Source organism: Corvus cornix, chromosome 4, assembly GCF_000738735.6.
Source record: "Corvus cornix cornix isolate S_Up_H32 chromosome 4, ASM73873v5, whole genome shotgun sequence".
NCBI lineage: Eukaryota > Metazoa > Chordata > Aves > Passeriformes > Corvidae > Corvus > Corvus cornix.
In genome coordinates, this window is record NC_046334.1 from 25,871,857 (window position 1) to 25,893,657 (window position 21,801).

Consider the following 21,801-nt stretch of genomic DNA (forward strand, 5'->3'; position numbering starts at 1 on the left):
CAGGAATGCTAAATGATTACAATACCTTACACTTCTTGTAACACCACAACAAGGAACAAGAGCAGATAAGCAAAGCATAAAAACCAAATATGCCCCCCATTCAGTTCAAAATGGAGTTGAGGGCAACATTTAGCTTTCCTTTTACATTACTTTGATCATTTTTGAAAGGACAGACAGACTAGAGATAAGGTTTCTGGGAGAACCAGTTGACTAAGGATTGAAAAAAAAGCTGTTACTTTAATGCTGCTGGTGTGTTACTGTACTCTGCTCGTATAGATCTCTTTCCAAATAAAAATACAGATACATTTTGTAACCAGAAAGGTTGTCTGTAAGGGACTTGTCAAAGCATGAAGTAGGCCAAAGAGCATTTTTAGAGCAAAAAAACTGTTTGTAGAATTCAGATGAACAAAATAACAGGAGCAACAATTTTCAAACAAGCCAGGAGTACAGATAACTTACAGTATGGTCACTGAGAATCAAAACAGCTCTCCAAGTCTTTGGTACAGCAGCTACAACAGTGTATCTGAAAATGTTATTGCTTTGAATTCTTCATCCTAAGAAACCTCACAAAACACCGTAAGCATTAATGCAACAATTTCTTAACAGAGATGAAACCTTTCACAGACAAGTCTTTCCTAGGTGGGTATGGACTCCTCTAAAAACAACAAAAGCACCCCCATCCTGACAACTGTCCACCTAGATAAAGGCTATATTACAACCTTAAGATATTTATAAGGCTTTCTTGCAAGCATCAGAAAGCCTGACACCCATAATTACTTCCCATTGGAAACGTTGGAAGTGTCTTTTCTCTTACAATCTCTTGATACAAGTGTCTAAATTTGGTTAAATCTAAAAAGCTAATTTTAAGTGTAAGATATGAGCTTCAATTATATATTTGAGTGGTGACAAAGAAAGTTCTAGTACTACAACAGACTACTATCAGTTTAATAACCTATTGACCAGCAGAACAGAGAACCCTCCTCACCGAGGCCACCCATTAGAACAATTGCTTTGCTGAGCAAAATGAAAATAATTCTTCCTTCCCCCTGATACTAAACAATACACAGACAGGTTTTAGCAAGTAATCTCTTTGGTCCAACCTTTTTTTCCAGGTGAAGAGACTCCAGCAGTTTTAAGCCATTGCAAAAGTTTGAGGGTTACACAATGCCACATGGGTCAGTTTTTCATAAGGCAACTGCAGATTCGAGTTCACTCTTACCATTTTTGACCGATGAGTTCCTTCTGAGCAGCAACACAGGCAGGAGATCTGTGAATCTGAGGCAGAAACCAAGAGCACGTGTTCTTTATGTACCCTTTTCCTGCAGTGGTCTGAAAGCTGGTACTTCAGTTGTGGTCAGTGGGTTTGATTCTTCACCCCTGCAATAATGCATTTCCTGGCTCAACCCTACAGTCACACAGCTCCCTTTCCTTGCACCATCATACCACACGTGTGCCAGGATTCACAGACAGTAGAAGTCAATGGCTTTGTAAGAATTGTAAATGAAATTTCATTTCCTTTTAAAGTCCAAGTCAAGAACCGCATATACGGAAAGATTTGTTTCACTATGGATTTAGTTTCCAGTTGAACTTGCACATTATTAAATCAGCATCACCACCTAGCACTGCTTTATGAGATATTCTTGGGCAGGGGTGACAACTCACAAAAACAAGACTAAGCTTTCACTGCAGAAGCTCCCTTCTACTTTTAACCATCAGAAGTCAACAAAGTTTGACTGCAAACACGTTTAATATGAATACAAAATTCACATAGGATATACATTCTAGGGAACGTAACTGAGCTATTACAAGAGATTCTGACAGAACAAAAACATAAAGAAGGCTCTGTCAGGGCCAAGAATTTAATGAGGAATGATTAAAAAGTTTGATTTACAGTTACATTACAGTTGTTTTAAGCACTGAAAACTTTAAGAATGTCAGCTGAAAGGTGTTTGAACGTACAGTACATAAATCATACAATCCACACCATTGTAAATAACATATTTGAAGTATTTCATTTTACTTAATATAACATAAAGCAACATAACATGTGCAAATGAGGACTCCAATATACTGAATTTAAAATGTCTATGATAAAATTGACGTATAATTTTACATTTAAGGACTACAGAAATTATGAAGAAATTAAAAATGTGTCCTCCATTTTACTCCCATTACTGAAGTATGCTTTTCAATTAAACAGAAAAACATACTGGCCCGATTATCTTTCAAAATCATACCTGTCCATGAAGTTTAACTAAAGCTTTAACTTGCTCTAAGTGTACAATGACACAGCATTTACACAGTCCTCTTCCCCTTGTTGGGAACTGACAAACTATTACATGAAAGGGTTCTTAGATTATGTACACTGGTGGAAAATATTATCTTATAAAAAGGCACATACCTGTGATTTAAGGCTAGTACGGTATTTGTTTCATAGACAAACATTTTAACTGAAATTAGTACATTTCATGGTTGGCCTCACTCAGCAAACCACTTGGTGCAAAGCAAAAACGTGTGCTCAGAAGCCTCAGACTGACAGTGATTCTTGCTTTAGTGTTTTTTGTTTGGTTTTTTGTAACCCTTTGATGGAAAGGTATATTTTTTAAAAAGGCATTTGCTGCAATTCCACTTGTCAATGAGCCATCTGCTATTGTTGCCTTATATGCAGATATCACATATAGGCCTTGTATTATTCATCTGCAAAATATTCTTTTAACTTTCTCCTTCTCTAAAAGTCATATGAAAATTACTAAAGATGTTTTCTATATTCATCTATAAAATACCAGATGTTGGTACAAATAATGTAAACCTCCATTTGGAAATATTTTGACTAGCCACCAAAATGACCAGAAATCACAAGTATTATTTGTCAGTGCAAATCTATAATAGTTTTGTTTCCCCTCCCTTTTTCCCTCCCCCATCCCAGTTACAGAAATAACCACCAACCTTTACATACAAAAGGAGTGCTCTATACTTGAAATTACAGAAATTACATTTGGTTACCTTAAAGTCACCCACTTTCCTATCAAATTCAATTTTACAGTATTATAAAAGGGGAAAAAATTTAAAGCTGTCCATTCAAGAATCACTACAACAGTGCTTCAACCCCAACCCTTAATTATTCTCAGATTTAAAGATTTTTAGGTTAACATTGGGTCCTCTTCTATGATCTGATTACTGTTCTTCAAGCCAGGACGGGGCATCTGCTCCAGGAGTTTTCAATTTGATGTGGAACTGTTTAAGTGTCTGTTCAAGCTGCTTTTGATTGCCAGCAAAGTACGCTGCAATGGCATTGTGGAACAGAACAAGCTGATTGTGCAATACCTTCACCTGCAGGCAAGGAGAGAGACATTAAGAGGAGGAGGCTGATGTTAACATCAATCAGAGGTCAGTTATAAAGAAATAGGTGTATTTCAGATGCTCAGACTTACTATAGATTTATTTAATAAAAGCTTAAAAATACAGATATGAAATGCAAATATGGAATTCTTTAACATTAAAGTGATTTACAGTTTTCATAAAGTATGTTTAACAGTCAATACCAACTCTGCATGCACAGAGCAAACACAATTCACTAAACAGCATAATGTTATCAAATATCAAACACTTGATTACAAGTACTTGATGCCTTGAAATCAGATGCCAAACCTCTAAGATACGTGCCTGCAGGCCAAATGGACCTCCCTGAAACAGTACATGACAAGGTCATTATCTGAGTACACAGTTCATGTATTTGCCACCCTTGCAGAGAGTTGCTGCTTTCCATCTCATGCATACATAAATCAAATTAAACGGATGTATTTCTCCCAACGATATTTCTTGCCCATCTCCTGTAACACAGGGTCATTCACAGCACTTTGTCAGTATCTTGACTAACATTTGTGCAAAGTAGTCATGAAACACACCTGTCAGAGCAGCAACCAAAACCTGGGGAGAAGAGCACAAGGGCAGCTGGAGTTTTTCTCTTCCAGCCTAGTCTATAGCCTGAGTGATGAAGTCAAAAGTCAAGGAAATGTTATGTTTCCATCCTAGCACACCAAGAAACGTGAAGTTGTGAATGGACAGCAGTATGCTGAAAGGCATCTGTCCAGTTTCTCCTGCAGCCAAAACTGGTCTTTTTTGTTCCTGAGTGTACTTTCAGCCCAGCACCACCTTACTCTTGTGTCAGACCCCAAATCCCCACAGTGATGGCCCTGTACCTGTTTCCAGCCTGGGTGTTGAGCCCAGCAGCAGGCAGCCAGTGTAGAAGGGAACAGAGGAACAAGGTGGCTGACTGAGCCCCAAGGGAAGAGGTGGGAGGTAACAGATTAAGCTTTCTCTACTCAAATTTTAGATCACTGCCTCATCTCTCAGCACAATCCACAAGAGACAAGTCTACTTCTGTCACGCTGGGAATCAAAACTGTCCTTGGGCCAGGTTTGGCCTATGCCTACCAGTGGGCCATGCCTATTTTAACAGGTTATTTGTTACTGGTTACTGTGCTTCTCTGAAATGCATGCAACTCAATACAGAAACACTTTATGGTCTTCATTTAACAAAACATCTCAAATTAAAGCCCCCCACCATTATATCTGACATGCTATGACACCTGAAGAGTGCACATTTACTCAGAAATGTAATAAACAAATTTTAAAAATACCTTGAGAAAAAAGGGCTGAGCACATGTGTATGCATCCATGCAGGAATATCTGAAAATTCTAACACAAAGCTAAAATTTCTGATTATATCCCATTTTTTTTAACTGAACATAGACGCATTGCAAACATTAAGTGATAACCTCTTCTTTGCTGGCCCAAATTTTCATCTAAGTTGCTCTGACAATTTGAAAACTGGTACACCTATGTTTTCTCCTTATGTTTCCCCTAATAATTCAGGCTAATTTATGCAAATACATGCCAAAAACCAGGCTTTTTGCCTCATTAACAGTGTAAAATGATACGTTATTCCACCAAAAGGCTCCCCAAGAAAATACATGAGATGTGTGAATGGTTAGAAAGGAATTCCCCATCATACCTTGAGATGATTTTCTTTTTCATTTACAATAGAATTTACAGAATTGATCACATACAGACATTTTAACATCTAGGAGAGACAGGATTTAGCTAACTACACTTGTTCAAACATAGTTCAAACTCTTTTTTGAGTCATAAAAGATGGCCTCTTCTTCAGTTTATGTGGGCAGACAGGTATACAAATACATGGATTTTTCATCTATAAAAATGTTCATTCCCAAAATATTACACTTTACAAGTGGAAAATGTCACAACAACATGAAGGCTTTGCTTTTAAAAGTTTAGATAGAAACTACAGTGCTTTTCTTGAGCAGATACTTTCATCATTGTCATGCAAGACTTCATGCAATCCAAGCCAGGAATTCTACAGAGAAGTACACTCACTATTATACCATATTATTAAAATGCTATAAGAGTTTTACTCATACAGTTAATAGGAATTCAAATAAAACAGGGGTAATGAACCTCCTCTCCCAGCCCAAGTTCATCAGTCTGAGACTAAATGGGGTACTTTGTCAGGGTAGCTTTTAACATAAACCTTCTGTGAACTGCCCCAAAATTTTCTGATAATTTAAAAAATTCAGTCAGGCTTAGGCTCAAGTGTGTGCGTGTGCACACAGACACATACAGAGGTGGGAATTAACAGTGTAGAGGCAGATAATCTGGACTGAAATAATATGGTTTGCTTTGGAGGGATTTTTTGAACTACCAGAGCTACCTCACTGTATGAGGTTCTATCCCCTAGATCACTGTGGTATAAATTTTGTGATTGTTATCAAACTGGTTGCAGAGGTTCAAGGTGTTACAACTTCTGCTCTCCTCCTTCAGAAGCTGATTGCAAAGTGAATCCCAAAAGTGATGGTGGGATCTTCTTTTCCATTAGCTTCATTCAAGTAACTTTAAGATGAAGTTTTTCTAGAAAAAGACCACCCAAACTGTCTGACACTGTACAAAGAAGCTCTACTCTGAAGCAGCAGCCAGCAAAGAGAAAAAAGCTGTAAGACCTCAAAACACCTGATGTCCACAGGAAAACCACCGGCAACCACAGCTAAGGACTGGACAGCAAGTATTCACTTAAAACCAAATTCAAATTTACCCACTTTTCCCATGAAAGCATCTCACTTCAACTTGGGGAATGGGAAAGTATCTTACCCACTCCCATATCCAGTCACTGACTCCAACTTCCACACTGTATTTCACCTTAGCCCTCTGTTGGCAAAACATTCATGCAGATAAGCAGTCAGTTGGATCAGGGAACAGATCTAGATTAAAATTAAGCAGACAACAATGTATCTGCTTTAACCTGGATCAGTTCCCCAATCTGATTCTCTACACAGCTGCAAAAACACTTTTACAAACACCAGAGAGAAGGCAGTGGGGGGAAGAGGGGGGGATGAAGGGATCACATTTTTTTTGCAGCAAAGCCTTGAAACGATTGTCAGATTACAGCACTAAAGGCCAACTCTTGATCACCAAGCTGTAGCACCAATTCCAGGAAAGGAGTGTTTGAAGATTTGCCTTTCAATCAATGAATGCTAATGGTATGCTGCTAAAATACAGTTAAAATACAGGTTCCAGTGTGTGACTAACATGCCTGTCAAAAAGCCATCATGCTTTACGGCTGAACAATAGTTAAAATCTTTGCTCCTTGTTAATTAACTACATATAGCTATTTGTTCCTAGTTATAAGCAGAGTAAGCACTCCATAATACAATTGACAAACATATCTCAAAACAGAACTGAACTTTGTGGATAAGCCTAAAAACCAGACACATCCCACACAGGAGACTTAAGTGTCATACACAGAAGATACTATAGGTTGGATTTGACTTTTCACGCGGATGCTCTTAGCATTTTAGTTTTTCCTAAATATTGTCCTCTTTCCCCACCTCCTGCTGAACATTGTATTTTCCGTGGCACAGTAAGTACATATTTCTTTACACCTCCTCATTCAGCCTGTTTCAGCCATCTCAACGACCAAAAAGACAACACCCTTTCAAGTCTTTCTGTGAGTCTGTACTTCCTCACAACCATCATAATCCTTTCTCCAAGCTATCTTAATTTTAAGGTACTTAGTCTAAACAGTTTCATCATCTGGGTCTCCACTGGATTGCAGAGTGCTTTCATTTGTAGAAGCAAGCATTTAAGAATCAAACTCCTGAAGTACAACTCACAGAAGTGCAGTCAATTTTTTTCTCTACACAGAATGGTATTTGACATTTCTCAAGTGCATCCAAGAGTAACAGGGTTTTTTTCTCAAAATGACAACACCTTCTAAAACTGTTTTCAGAAATGACAGAAATCTTTCAGCTGAGAACAGGACACAATCCTTATTAAAAAAAAAATCTATTTGTAAGATACAGATTTTGAATGCAACTATTCTTACAGCCATTAGCAAATGCTACAAATTTCTATGGAACTCTTGTCAGCTGGGGATAGCACCAATAAAACTTTGTAACAACATTAAGAAAAATGAGTTCTAACTTCAAGATCAAATGCTGTAATAAAAGTCAATAGAAATCTTGTGTATCTTGGTTTTACAGACAGAAACTTGCAATTCCAGCTTTACTGTAATGCAGCTCTCTGAACCTTCGAGGGCTTTTAATTGAAATACTAGCATAGAGAACAGGCACAAAGAGACTGCAACCATGCGATGCCTTTTCCCCATATAGGGAAAAGCTAGATAGGGCCAGCTAGATTATGGGTTCTTTGGTGACATTTGCAGCAACACAGACCAGCTGGAGCCCACCAGCCAGTTAAACTGGCTTTAGAGGTTCTTTGTAGCACCATTTACTAGGAACACACTGCTGATAGCTGAACTGCTCCCAACTGAACCAATGGATTTATGCTGCCATAAACAGCAAGAACAGGGAAAACCTGAACTAAGAAGTTGTTTCGGGTTTATTCTGTTCTATATCTGATCTCTGCACTTAATTAAGAAATGTTATCAGACAGACACTGGGACCCATCTCAGTCCTACCAACCAATGTTACAAGGGAACTCTGCAAAGATTCCCCTGATCTCTCTTTCTGCTCCTCCTGGAATATCAAATACTCCCTTCCTCCAGTAGCTAATCTCTTTAAAACAGATTCTCATAAAGAAATGACACTGAGTGTATTTGCTCAGAAAACAAAGTTCTGTTCACCTACAGCCATTATAAAAAGTTAAATGCTCACTTTATGCTGAGAACAAGTACTTCACAGAAATACACCACCAAGAACAGACAGCACAGATTTGTTGCTGCTCCTGCTCCCCCTTCTTACACTTTTTTTTAGAAAGGCAGCTGAAGTGTAAAAGGCAGTGCTTCTGTGCCAGCGCTCCCAGCTGTAGGAAACAAAGGATTTGCAAACCACAGACTGAGCTTTTCTGGCCAGGGCCACTGCAGTGCAACGTTCAGACACTGCTGCTCTGGGCCGCAGTGCTGGGGCTCTGATGAAGACAGCAACACATCACTTTCCACTGCTTCTCCATCAATTTATGCTCTTCTTCTCCAAGGCAGGCACAAACCATCCTACTTGCTGCTCCTCCACCGCAGGTAAGTTACTTCCTTCACTCACTTCAAACTATTGCCATGATGGCAAAATGTCATCTTACACAATAAATAGAAAAAAAATAAAGCTTACCTCAGAAAAGCTCTTAGCAGGTAATTATACTTAAGCCACTATTTAAGTGCAAAGGAAGTCCTTTCTGTAGCTCATTTGGGAACAAAATTACATACACCCTTTAGTAAGAATTTTTACATCTCTAGTGTCAAAACTGAGAAATGTCAACTACTGATAAAAAGGCTTAAGCATGTGAGATTCCCTACTGTATTAATCTAAAAGGCAGGAAGGAAAAAACAATCTCTTTCAGAAACAATTTTAGGCTGTGACTGCTAACAGGATGCTTGGTCTAATTCAAGACTGTCACTAGGAAGACAACTTCTTCAGTGTTCCCTAAACCATCTAATTTAGTTTAAAAAAATTATGGAAACTTGTTTTGTACAAGATGGAAATAAAATGCTTTTGCTCTGAAGCCTTCCTATACATATAAACATAAATTGATCAGTGTATTATACAGATAATGGAAACCATGAGGAAGAAGGGTAAGTCCTATTTTAAACTAATTCGAACTTAAGCATCAGAATTCCTGTACAGAGATGAGCTGGAAGGGTCAAACAATTTTAACAGAAGTACATTGTAGCGGTAGCAAAAACTTACTGAAAAATGAAAACAAAGGCAGGGAGAATGGGAAGACACCTTCAGCATATCTGTTTTCAACCTAGCATAGTTTTAAAACACAGCTCTTAGGAGCATTTTCTAATTTAAGAATCAGTATCAGCATTTAGATTAGACTTCAGCTTCTTCAAGAAAATTAATTTTAATATGGATTTTTTCAATCCTTTTATTATCCAATTTTTTCAGCAAGAACCAGAAATAAAGTTAGGCCAACACCAATTTTTTAGTCACCTGATCATCTGATCCATCACAAAGCCAACTTTTGATGGCTATGTGATTCCAGACCAGGGAGTCCTAATGCAGATGCCTTTATGAAGGAACAGTGCTCAGGAGCTATGTTTTAAGCGTGTACCGTTATGGAAACCAAAATGTTTGCTTATTTTCTCGATTTTTTTTCTCTTATCATCTGTTGATGGTTCACATTTCTTCCCTGACCTCTATTTTTATTCTAAGAAGTGGATGCAACTGCATATGTGATAATATATTCAAAAATACAAAGTAATAATCCATTTTAATTGGTTTAGCTTGTCCCCATGATTTTTCCCTTAAATTTTCCTCCAAGGAACATGGTTTGCTATCGTTGTCATCTGGGGCCAGTCATGTATTCTTTGACAGACTATTTTTACCTGTGTTTAAATTTTTAAAATAAATTAATCAAGCCATATTGAAAATGTTAATCCACTAAGAGACCTGGATAAACTGACAACTATCTATCTATATTTTAATCACATTTTCCTTCCTCTGAAGACATGGGAAATACAGCCACACATGATTATAACTATCTCCCTTACCATGACTAGGAACAAAAATCAGATCTTGAAAGACCGTACTTTTTACATCTAATTAGAGACAATTTAAAAGGACTCATTTATCACAGAACAATTTAAAGGTTGTTTTGTATGGCAGTTTTATTTTTGCCTGGTAGAATAAGAAGGGTAAGAATACCATCATTAAGAGGATATCAATGAAATGGTAGGGTTGAAATAAACACTTATGGAAAAAACCCCACCCTTCCAATCAACAGTTCAAGAGTCCTGTTTTAAATTAAGAAACTATAAGGGAATTAATTACAGAAAGTAGTACTTCTCAGTTCAAATTCTTAAAGCTTAATTTTGAAGAAGCCTCTTCATAGTTCTCTCGCTTTCATTGTGCATAACCTCCATGACAGTGTTGCCAAACATGCATATTACTTTGAATATTAAATCAGTAATTATGTGACTCATTTAACCATTAAATATGGTAAACTGGAAAAGTAATGCTTTTGCAAACTTGAAACCTCCTGTATCAACAAGAAATTTACTGCCATAATGTTTGCCATTTGTAGCTGGAGCAGCTTGCTTAGGGACTTCTAAAGCTGCCTGCTCTAAAAGGGTGTCCTCCAGTGATACAGCAAGAACTCAGAAAATTCAGCTTATTTTCTTTGCTTGCTCTACTTTTAAATGAATATCTATTTCAAGATATAACAACTTAAAATATTTCTAGAAAGCAGTTAACTTCTAGAACAAAACTCCTAAACATAACATGAGAATTAGCAGCTTACCTTATTTTCTTCCAAAAATTTCAATTTGATAGATACGTCATTACGCATTTTGTCGTATTTCTCTTTATGCACTTGAAACAGTTGCTGTGATTGTTCAATCTTTGGCAGAGTGTTTGCATCACGAGGGCCAAGATTCAGCTCTTCCAGGTCTGTTCGATAAGCATCGTATTCAATCCTGAGAAGAAAGAGGAGAAGGGGGAAAAAACCAAAAAAAATCTAAGTGTAGCGTCTCAAAACTGACCTCACAATTAAGTACAGAAAAAATTTTAAAAACTGGTTAAGTATTTTTTCTCCCTGCTCCTATTTACCAAACAAGCCCACTCTGAAGCACATTGTATAAAACTGCCTCAACAAGCACCCTCCCTTTTCTGTTTCTGCCTCGGTCACATGCTCTCAGCCCTCTGTTTTGTACAGGCTTCAGTAGTCAGAGCTTTTCCTGGTACATCTCAACCTACTAACCCAGAAAAAGGCAGCAAATATTTTTCAGGTCATTCTTCTGCTGTTGAATCAGTTCAATGGAGAGCTTGTGTTAAGAGTAAGAGACACATCAAGAGCATGACACCCCCTTTAAGCAGATGTTTGAGGAACAGGTCACTTATACCAAACTCTGACCTAAAGCACTTTCAGCATGCTCCACGCTTCTCCATATGCATTAACTGGACAGTTTCATAACTCTTCCACAACACTTTTCTGAGAACTTGTCTGTCCTATGGAAAAAACAGACTGCAAAAAGATGGTGCAGCCCTGCCCAAAGCATTACTCTTCCTTCCACAGTTTTCTGTAGCTGTCAAATGATGGAACCTAGCATATCCACCAATTTTAATGCGACAAACCACACTATTTCTGGCCTTTTAAACATGCTTTCTCACAAACATTTCTTAAACTGGAAACAAATGAGGATTAAAAACCGGTTATAAAACACAGTTTTCAGTTGATATAACTGCTCAAAAATAAAATACAACCTTTTCAGAGGTAAGAGGAATAATATTCACAGGGCTCTTCCTGATTCTCATTGCCACTATAATTGAGGATTTTTATGTAATTTATGGCTTAATTCCAAAAAGGAAACTATTAAACTAATAGAGAGCGGATAAAAGATGGGAACAGATGAACACTGAAGCGCAACTAGGGACAGGAAAGAACAGGCACAGAAAAAAATGCAACCTATTTTCACAGTGCAAAATGACGAACCGGCCCTGTCTGTGAAGAACTTTCGTAATTTATTTGCCTTATTAAAATGGCAAAGTATTTGATTTCTTTAGTGAACAGAAAGAGAAAACAATGAAGGTATTTCAGGAGGGAAGAACCATATATAGAAAATGACTGACAAAAACAACTGCAGCAGATGTATTTTGCACAAATTTTCAAGGGGATACCTGGAAAATGTATGAACCAATTCTTTCTTTTTTTTTTTTAACATGCCAAAAATAAAGCAATACCTTATCTACACATTAATTCTGCCTTTCATGCCTTTGAAAGTTTACCTAAATATCAAAACAATAACTTACTATTTTGCTTAAAAATAAGCACTAGAACAGAACAATTAAAAAAGAGAGGGAAAGAACTTCAAAACTCAAGCAGTTTGCACTTTCTGACCTAAAAAAATCCACAGAATCACAAAAAATTATGTGCATGAACTACATCCTTTGTCAAATTAAAAGAAATTGTGAAAGAAAGTCAGAATGGAACCACTCATCAGAAATAACTACAAGTTCCTGGCAGGAAAAAGGAACCCAGCTTTAAAGTGCTATGCCACATCTAAAAGTAACCTTCTCCAGGGTAGGAAAGCCATTCCTCGCTCACTGAGAAAGTCCGGTTTTATTTTCCCCTTTCTGACCAAGCCTGCAACTTCTGCATAAAAACTGAAGTGTGAATTGCAGGCATTGTTCATCAACAGAGGCACAAGAGTAAACATCTTTCAGTCACAGAGATTATTTTACCTATTGCAATGCAGCTGGATAGAAGGGCTAATCTTCCACTGTCACGCTACCTTAGAAAGCCACCTTTATCTAGCACGCGGGAAATGCCAGCTATAATTACTCCTACAGCTAACAAGTAAAATTCAGTCTACAAGGGAACATGTACAAAACATTTGAAGATCTGTGCAATCAGTTATAGTTAAATGGAAACCCTCATTAGATGAGAGCTGTGTTACAAGGTTTTTATCTGACAGATTAGTCACTCAAATACACAGCCTAAGCTGCTACAGAGTCTGCTTCCCAAGAATTAATTCATAATGAAAAGAGCTAGACACAGGATAGCTACCTGGCACTTTCATACTGTTTCACAGTCAACAACGTATCCTCAATTGTTTTATTTACCAGTGTATTCACACTGGCAATAAAAAAGTTAATAGCCCCGAGAAGGGTTTCTCCATTTTTGGCTAGAAGTTTCTGCGTATCTGCATTGTAGCCAAACTCCTCCTATAAACAAAGAACAGAGAAAACAAAAGCTGTAGATCAATTGAAATCATAACATTCATCAGCAAATACATAAAAAAATGCAAACACAGATGTGGCAGTTCTTTCACTTCCGTTTGGGTATGATTATGATTAAACCAATATGACTTTGATACCATATTCAGTTCACAGTTCTTATGAAATCTCTCCACCATCAGTAAAACATGGTTTAGATTTTGTTACCACACATGATGTTAAATCCTATTTTATAATGTGATTTTTCTGCACTCTGGTATCTTGAATGTTACTTAAAAGTAAGTGCTAATGCAATCTTCGCATTGTCATTGAGCAGGGTTTTAATCCAGCATCTCTCGTGGTTGTCTAGGTAATGCTTTAATACGAACAGAGACACCACTACATTAAATACAGTAATGTAACTAAATGCACAAGGGCACACAGCATTAATTAGCTATTAAGTTTTATTCTTACATTCTGGAAAGGAGCACTGCAAAAAAACCCCCAGCATCTATCACGGTTTAATAGGCTGTAAATAATTGAAGAGCAGAGCATTATAATGAATAACAAATAAAAATATTAATGTAGCTCATACATAAATTTCAAAGGGACAAGGGCAAAATTATTTCCAAGGCATTTCAGCCACATTTAGATATATGTTTGTCCATGTCTCTTTGTTAACAGCAGTGTAGACTGACCAAAGCTGCAAAGATTTTCCTAATGCATGGATGCCAAATGAATCCAATTATTATATCTATGTCATCCATATGGCATCTCCGTATTCTACAGATGGGAGTTCTCACAAAAGAGTACAATCTCTGGTTGTAATGACTGTAAAACATACTAGGTTTGTATTTGGAACTTGGGCCTTTTTAGAGCTTGCACACTGCCAACAACTGACTCAGAAGTGCTGTATTCTCCCAGTCTCCTTTCATCTGTCTAGAAAATGAACACCAGAGCCAAATGATATTTCATGTTAACAAGTTCACGACAGTAAGGGTAATGCATAATGGGCAACGGTAAGACAAGAATCCTCTAGAAAAGAGTGCAGTGGAAGTGAGCAACTGAAGGAGAAGAAAAAAGAAAGAGAACTTAGGGCAAGTTTTCATGAGCTAAGCCCTGTAAACACTGCTAAAGATCTGTCATCTTTGCTTTGTACAGCTGCTTTGGGCAGCAAAAGCAGTTGTCTAAATTGCTACAGATTTTGCTGGAAAAAAACCCCAAAACAGTATTTTCCAGCTGGCTTTGCTCTAACATTGCCGGCTACACAGCTAACACGAGTGCTAGCACAGAGAAGAAATAGCAGCATGCTGGCAAAGACAACAGCAGCAGGACTGCCCCTTGCAGCAGCTTAGTCTCATCTCTTTTTCCTTCTGCAGGCAAGACTGCAATTAGTTTTCCAGCTGGTCCTCTCACTCAGATCATCCCAAATGAACAACACTACCACTTCAAAGGGGGAGGTACGAAGGATGGGACTGCAGCGGCCTGCAGTACTAAGGAACGCGCTAACCAACAACCGTGTCCTTCCAACGGCTCACAGTTTCATACACACTTTTGAGCTTTGTCCATGACCTCTGCAGATTATCTCTTATGAAACACATAGGAAATCCTTTCTGTACCAAGAGTCTACGCTCATTTCACACCTTATGGTCAGGTCAATTAAAATTTGGATTCATCTGCCTATATAATTAGAGGCACATGAGCCTGGAACTAGGAGTTACCTTTGTATCCAAAAGAGAAACAGCAACCCATTCACATTAAGTAATACCTCACCAGATACCACATAAAAATTTCGTTTTGTTATCATGTATAAAAGAAGAAGTATTACCTTGAGACTTGGAGTTTTTTTAAATTTTATTTAAGCTTATATACTGTTATCACATTAAAGACTAACTATTCAGAAATTTTACTTTTAGTCCTGCACAAGTTTTAGAGGCAACAATCCAAATATCCAAAAGTAGGCCAGGCTACAGATGATAATACATTGCAGATTAAACAGAGGGAAAATGCAAAGAGGAAAGAGACAAACACCAGGAAAGTCTCCAAGAGGCAAAGGTCAGATAACTTTTATTACAGCAGCAGAAACCTTTATTTGATTTTCATCAACAGCCCCATTCAATAATCTACACGAGATGAACGACGGAAACAAATTCCAGACCAATACAAGACGTTGAAAGAACCTGGAAGATCAGTATTCCCATTAGAAGTTACAAGCTAATCATGGGAAAAAACCCAAGATTCACTAAATGAGCATGATGCCAGATTCCATCCAAGTTTTGGAAGAAACACCAAGCTTCAGCACATACTTCGTAACAACCACTAAGTTCTGCCACAAACCACATGCCCATATTTGTGTCAAGAATAAACTGATTATTAAAAGCTTCTTTTAGCAGATCATTTAATTTCTTAGCTGCTAGAAGTGTGCTACATTCACAGATTTTCATCTGTCAGACTAATATTAAAAATTCCCTCACATCAGTGTAGGAGTTTTAAATTTTTTCAGCTAGCTGTCACTTGAAGTTCCTCTGTGCAAGCATGAACTCCACCTACTCCCTTAAAACTCAATGGGAAAAGAGAATTATGAAAAGACAGATGTTTTTAAAATCACAAAGATAATTTGAGCTGTTTCAGCAGCTATGTTTTAGGGAATCATTAAGCCATTTAATACTGGTTTTCCAAAGGATCAAATTGTTTTAACTTTGCAAATGCAGCACAAGCAATGTAGAAGCAAGTCAGCTACTACACTCTGTAAGCAACATCCACGTTCTCTCTCTTTACAGCAAACAGCTTTACTACTGGCAACAGAAAGTGCCAGTACTACGTAGACTTCTAAACCATGGAATCATAACAACCCAGATATCTCAAGACTGCCTCTCTTGCTCAGCAACTCCAGACAACATAAGAATACAGATTAGTCTTATTAGTAGGAAAATTCTGATTAAGAAAGGACTTTGAGATCAAATCTCAATGCTTAAACATGCTACAGAAAAATAATTTACTCACATTCAATGTGCACAAGTGAAGTAATGTGCCCTAATCTACTTACTCCCAGGCACATTCCCCAAAGACATCTTGTAATTGAAATGACGTAACACTCTGGAACACTTTGATGACATTTCATTAGAAGCAAACTTAATAGTAAAATGCATCTTCTCTGCAAAGCATAATTGCCAGTTCTTGAGTTCAACCATCAACTAGAGGCTAACATTTAAGAAACAATAAAGAACTACAGTAATTTCAGTCATTTCCTATAGTTTTAAGTGAATAACATAAGCTTTCAACACAAAGAGCATGTAATATATTGTTAACTACAATGTTTGTAAAAGTAGAGGCTAACAAGTAGATACCCTGCACGAGTCAATTAGGCTTATCTTAATCTCTGCCACTATGTTTTTACATTGTAAAAGTCTTACATGAAGTTCCAATGATTTCAAACTCAGGTCAGCAAACGCATCTCCAAGTTGCCTTTGGGTATGTACCATCTGGAAGAGCTGTGTGGACAGTGTCTGTGCCAGTCTCAAGATATTTTCATATTTTTTTTTGTTATCTCTCAATATATCTATCTGAGCTTCTAGTTCCAAGTCTACTGTTCTTGAGCCACGACCCAGTTTTTCAGAGATGATCTGACGTGTACACTGCAGAAAAAAAAGTAAATTATAAAGATTCAAGTATATTCAAGACAACACAGCATACACCCATTTTCAGCTTCAAGGGACATATAATTACACACAATTCTTTCACAACCACCCCTCCCAATATAAGTTTGCACAACAAACTGAAAAAACAACACAGTCTTCAGAAGTTTATCAGGACTCAGCAAGAACAGTTGGACAAGTCTCAACTCCTACTAAGATGAATATTCGAGTTAGCAAATCAAGAGCATAACTAATTGTTTCTCAAGTAAAAGAACACTTATCTCTTTATAGGTTTGGTGAATCTCATTAAGTTAAAAGAAGCATTTTAGCACACTGCATTTAAAAGTCAGTTAATAGGAGCATTACTATTCTGCATAAAAATGTCTAGTTAGTAATTTTCTGGGCTTTGTCTACCAATCATCCTATTCCAGAACATCCATGTTGCATTTTCCAAAAATGTTCTTTTTGAGGTTTTTCTTAGGGGTTAAGTAAGAAGGTGGTGGTTTTCAGCATGTTTTTCTAAATCTGACTAGAAAACTGGGAACTCCTACTGAGAAATATGCAAAAGTATTAAAATGCACTTATTATTTACACATCTCTAAAACAGAGACAATTTACTCAGACTATTTCTTTTCTGTCATAAGTCAAATTCTTAGTAGATTTGCCGTTCATTAACACACTGAGCAGGAAATCTGCTCTTACAAGGCTGTAGACACTTTCACCCAGCCTATGGCTGTGACAGAGGAGGCTGCTACCACATTCCACTGATCCGTGACACCTTGTCTGCCAGCAATTCGAGCCCAACTTGGCAGTGAGCCTCCCAAGATGCACATTGGGATTTCCCTTGACTAAGACACAGGAGAAGCCATTTGCAAAGCAGATGTGTAGCAAAGCTATACTATTGCTCTATGGAAAGCAGAATTATTTACTGCTGTAGTAAGTTACTTGAAGTTAATCTGTGGTTGTCCCAATGGGTGAAGGGATAACCAACTTAGACATATGAAAAATTACTGATGGAAACAAATGTTACAAGGAAATTAAGTTACTCATCAAGGCCACAACTACTCTGAAAGGAGTTAACCTAAGCACAAAGCTGCTATTTTTATCTTTTTTGTGAAATAATGCCCAAGTTTATCTTATAACATACTCCCCAAATACACTACAGCACTGGATTTTCCAATTCAAGGACTCCCCAAATACACTTTCCCAGGGTTTCCCAATTCAAGGACTTTAGTTTAATCCTGCCTTTACTCGTGTCCAAAGGAGATGCACATTCAACCTCCTGGAACTTCCATGTCCTTTCTAAATGATGAACACAGGAAAGAGTCAAGAATGATCATAGAGAACAAGCTGGTCATTACCCATAAGGTTTAGGTTGGAAGGTACAGATTATTTGGGCTACTTCATTAGATTCAAGTAATTCACAAGAAAAAGCACAGCTAAGTCTAGGTGACATTTGTCTGTCAAGCATCAGAAATTTGGGCAAGCATAACAATTCACAACCTAGAATATAACTTTACTACCAAACTCTCCAAGAGAAATTGCAAAATACAGCTTAGCAATGAGTGTGCTCAGAGCATAAATAAGTCTTTCATTAGGAACTATGAAAGTGATGGTCAAATTTTGGCTATTTTCCAAAAGAGCTGACACACACACACACAAATCCCCAAGGAAATGCAAGAGAAAAATCTGAATCATGGAAAACAAAATTTTTGAAAGCAAGAATAAATTACAAATGAAGGGATTATTTTCAGCCAAAGGGTATTTGCTTCAGAAGTTACAGCAAAACACCTAAAAAAGCCCAGCATTGACAAGTGAGGAAAACCCAGTAACTGGAAAGACTTACACTGCATACTTTGTTAAACTCAGATGTAGCAAAAGATAAAGAAGATGCCCCAATCTATTTTGATTTACTCCAGTTCTACGTGGACTAGTACAAGCACACAAGTTGCTCTATATTCTCACTAGCAAACAAAGAAGAATCCACTCATTAATTTCATCATGCTTTGTTCTAAGAGTATCTATAAAGGAAACTGTCATGAATAAGACCATGCTACTCAAAAACAAGTCACCCAATGCAAAGTTTAAGAAAAACAACTCAGAGAAAAAAAGTTACCAAAATACATTTAAGAGAACTATGTTTTAAATTGCATGTTAAAGATAAACAGAGGCATTACTGGACATGTCTCAGAAATAAATGTTCCACTAGTAGCCCAGTGTTAAGAGAGATTTGTAAAACAGGTTTGCCTTTTTTCCCCCCTCAAAGTTGAAGAAGTTGTATGAAAAACAAGAAGATAAGCTTGTGAGAATTGCTGAAAGTCAAGAAGAGTAATGACTTTCTTGTGCCTAAATGTTTTTGCTAGACTGAAAACCTCTTTCGCATCCAAAGGGGAAGGCAGGGGCTGAAGAAAGAACAGAAAAAGATCTTGTCACTAGACTATGGAAAAAAGGGCAATTTCTTTCCATGCTAACTCACTAACTAGGGAGCATACGACTGGCAAATGTGAAGGGGGATGGTAGTTGCAAAGGCATTTATATATGGGAATGACTTCTGAACATATCCAATAATTTAGATTTCTCAACCCCTGATACAGACACCATGGCACAAGAACTACTCATGTCAGATTCCTAAAGAACTTCCCAACCACAGATTTCACCACTAACTCCACTTGTAGATTAATGTCTGGTACATCGATACCAGGGATTTTAAGTTCAGAGGGATTCAAGTGCTGACCATTTACTCCTTCTCCTTATTTCTGCATCTTCTAACCTATGAACAGTTAGCTATTATGAGATAAGGAGGACACTTCTTCCCATGATCTTTCTGATGGGAACCAAAGCAAGCCAGTATTTCCACAAATTTAAACACTGTCCTTAACCATATTAAGTATGCTTTTTGTACATAGCCTAATAAACAAATGTATGGCATCTCCAGGTACATTTGCATAATACTCCATCAACTCAAAATGAACTTTTAAGTTCTCTGAATGATCTTATATCTCAAAAAAAGAGCGCAGAAGTAGTCAATATGGAATTCTAGAAAGATCACAACGGACATATCTCCTTAGGCATGTTTGGAACAGCTAAAAGAAAACATTAATTTAGTTTTCTGAAAATGCTAGTCTTTATTTCCTATGCCATAACTGGTGTGATTCTGGATTTCAGGAAGGGGAAGCTTAAGCCATGAAAGAAATCTAAAAATCTGGACTTTGCAGAGACTGCAGTCAAAGAAATAATGTTCTAAAAAGGATCCAAGACCCCTTTCCCAACATTTTTCATTAGTCTTCTAGCTGTTGGTTCACGTCAGCGAGTTTGAGACATTGTGAGTTTTTTTGGTTTTGTTTTCTAAATCAAGGTACCAAAAATACAAAATAAGGTCAAGTCCTGTCCTCTTTAGTTGTGGTATAGCAGATTTGATCCCAAGAGTCAATGTTTTAAAGAGACAAGAGAATTTTAAAGAACAGCTTCAGCTCAATAGCACATATTCTGACTGGACCACAGCACACTGTCAGACTAGCTGACAGAATCAGAGAATGGGTCAGGTTGGAAAGGACCACAGTGGGTCACCTGGTCCAACCTCCCTGCTCAAGCAGGGCCATCCTAGAGCACATGGCACAGGGTTGTGTCCAGACAGTTCTTGAATATCTCCAGTGAGGGAGATTCCAACACCTCTCTGGGCAACCTGTGCCATGTGCTCGGTCACCTGCACAGTGAAGTTCTTCCTCAGGTTCATGTGGAACTTCTGTGCACCAGTTTCTGCCCATTGCCTCTTGTCCTGTTGTTTGGCACCACTGAGCAGAGCCTGGCTCCATATCTTGACACCCTCCCTTCAGATACTTTATAGGCATTCATGAGGTCCCCTCTCAGTTGTCTCTTCTCAAGGCTGAACAGGCCCAACTCCCTCAGCCTTTCCTCCTGAGAGATGTGCTCCAGTCCCTTTCACCATCTTTGTTCCCCTCCTCTGGACCTGCTCCAGGAGCGCCGTGTCTCTCTTGTACTGTTGAGCCCAGAATTGCACACAGCACTGCAGATGTGCCTCACCAGGGCTGAGTAGAGGAGGATCATCTCCCTCAACCTACTGGCAATGCTCTTCCTAAGGCACCCCAGGATACCACTGGACTGCAACTTCTGCAGTTGCTACAACTATTTTGATGACAAGAAAAGTAGCCATTTAAAGAGAAAAAAAAAAAGAAACTTCTGATTCTAACAGAAAGACAGCATAAGCATTTACTAGAGGGTAGAATGCTTCCCATTCTCACTGAGGAGGATGTCCTTATCTGGACTTAAAGAACACTGGAGTGATTTAGACTTTCTTTTCCACAGATTCTTCATTTCTTCATGGTTTGATGTAGACCCTACTAATGCACCTGCCCACAACTCCATCATTTCAGTTGCAGGCACAACATAAAGTAATTTTTCAAAACTGGTATTTGTTTAAAACTTGACAGGAATGCACTCCCTGACAATTGTTCCTTACTTTATAGCTTTTTAGTGAGAGTCACTTATAGCAAAGTTGTCTGCTTTAAGCACCTTTTCAATTATTATGTTATTTTTTAAATTTCATCATATCTCAACTGATCACGAAGTAGAAGCACATAAAACATACACTAATTGAAGCAACTGTTACAACACTAAGAAAAAACAATCAGCCAAGACAGGACAAAATCATCAGAATACCATATAACAAGTTTTGAACTTAGAGATGGCCCTGATTTTTTCATGTCAACTAAAATCTTATTGTATCAGCAATCACCTCCAAAATAGCAAAAAGATTTAATTCTGAGCTTTAGTGCTGAAATCTCTCTGAAGGGAACATTAGAAATGGAACATTCTTTACCTTGCTAAATCAGTAATACCTATTAAAGATTTTCCACATTATACCAGGGATTTAACAAAGAATGCTACACTTGGAAGAAACCTAAGCCTTTCCTATACATTCTTGCTTATGCTCACTGCAACAACAGCTCACTTCATACAGCTCTA

The 21,801-nt window shown here is 37.7% G+C and overlaps 1 protein-coding gene and 1 long non-coding RNA gene across 8 annotated transcripts in view; one reads left to right on the forward strand and one right to left on the reverse strand.

Annotated features, from left to right (window-relative positions):
• Positions 1 to 1,728: 1,728 nt before the first annotated feature.
• ARFIP1 (ADP ribosylation factor interacting protein 1) overlaps positions 1,729 to 21,801 on the reverse strand; it is a 41,304-nt gene continuing 21,231 nt past the window's right edge. For all 7 annotated transcript variants that reach the window (XM_039550948.1, XM_039550950.1, XM_039550947.1 and 4 more), the window contains 4 exons: positions 16,597 to 16,818; positions 13,035 to 13,192; positions 10,770 to 10,944; positions 1,729 to 3,330 (listed from right to left, as the gene is read on the reverse strand). In XM_039550948.1, the coding sequence (XP_039406882.1) occupies positions 3,175 to 3,330; positions 10,770 to 10,944; positions 13,035 to 13,192; positions 16,597 to 16,818 (711 nt within the window). In that variant the 3' untranslated portion in view covers positions 1,729 to 3,174. The remainder of the gene's footprint in view (positions 3,331 to 10,769; positions 10,945 to 13,034; positions 13,193 to 16,596; positions 16,819 to 21,801) is intronic.
• On the forward strand, positions 8,369 to 15,567 carry LOC104697162. The gene is made up of 2 exons (XR_753124.3): positions 8,369 to 8,547; positions 14,563 to 15,567. It is a non-coding gene; the product is annotated as an uncharacterized LOC104697162 (long non-coding RNA).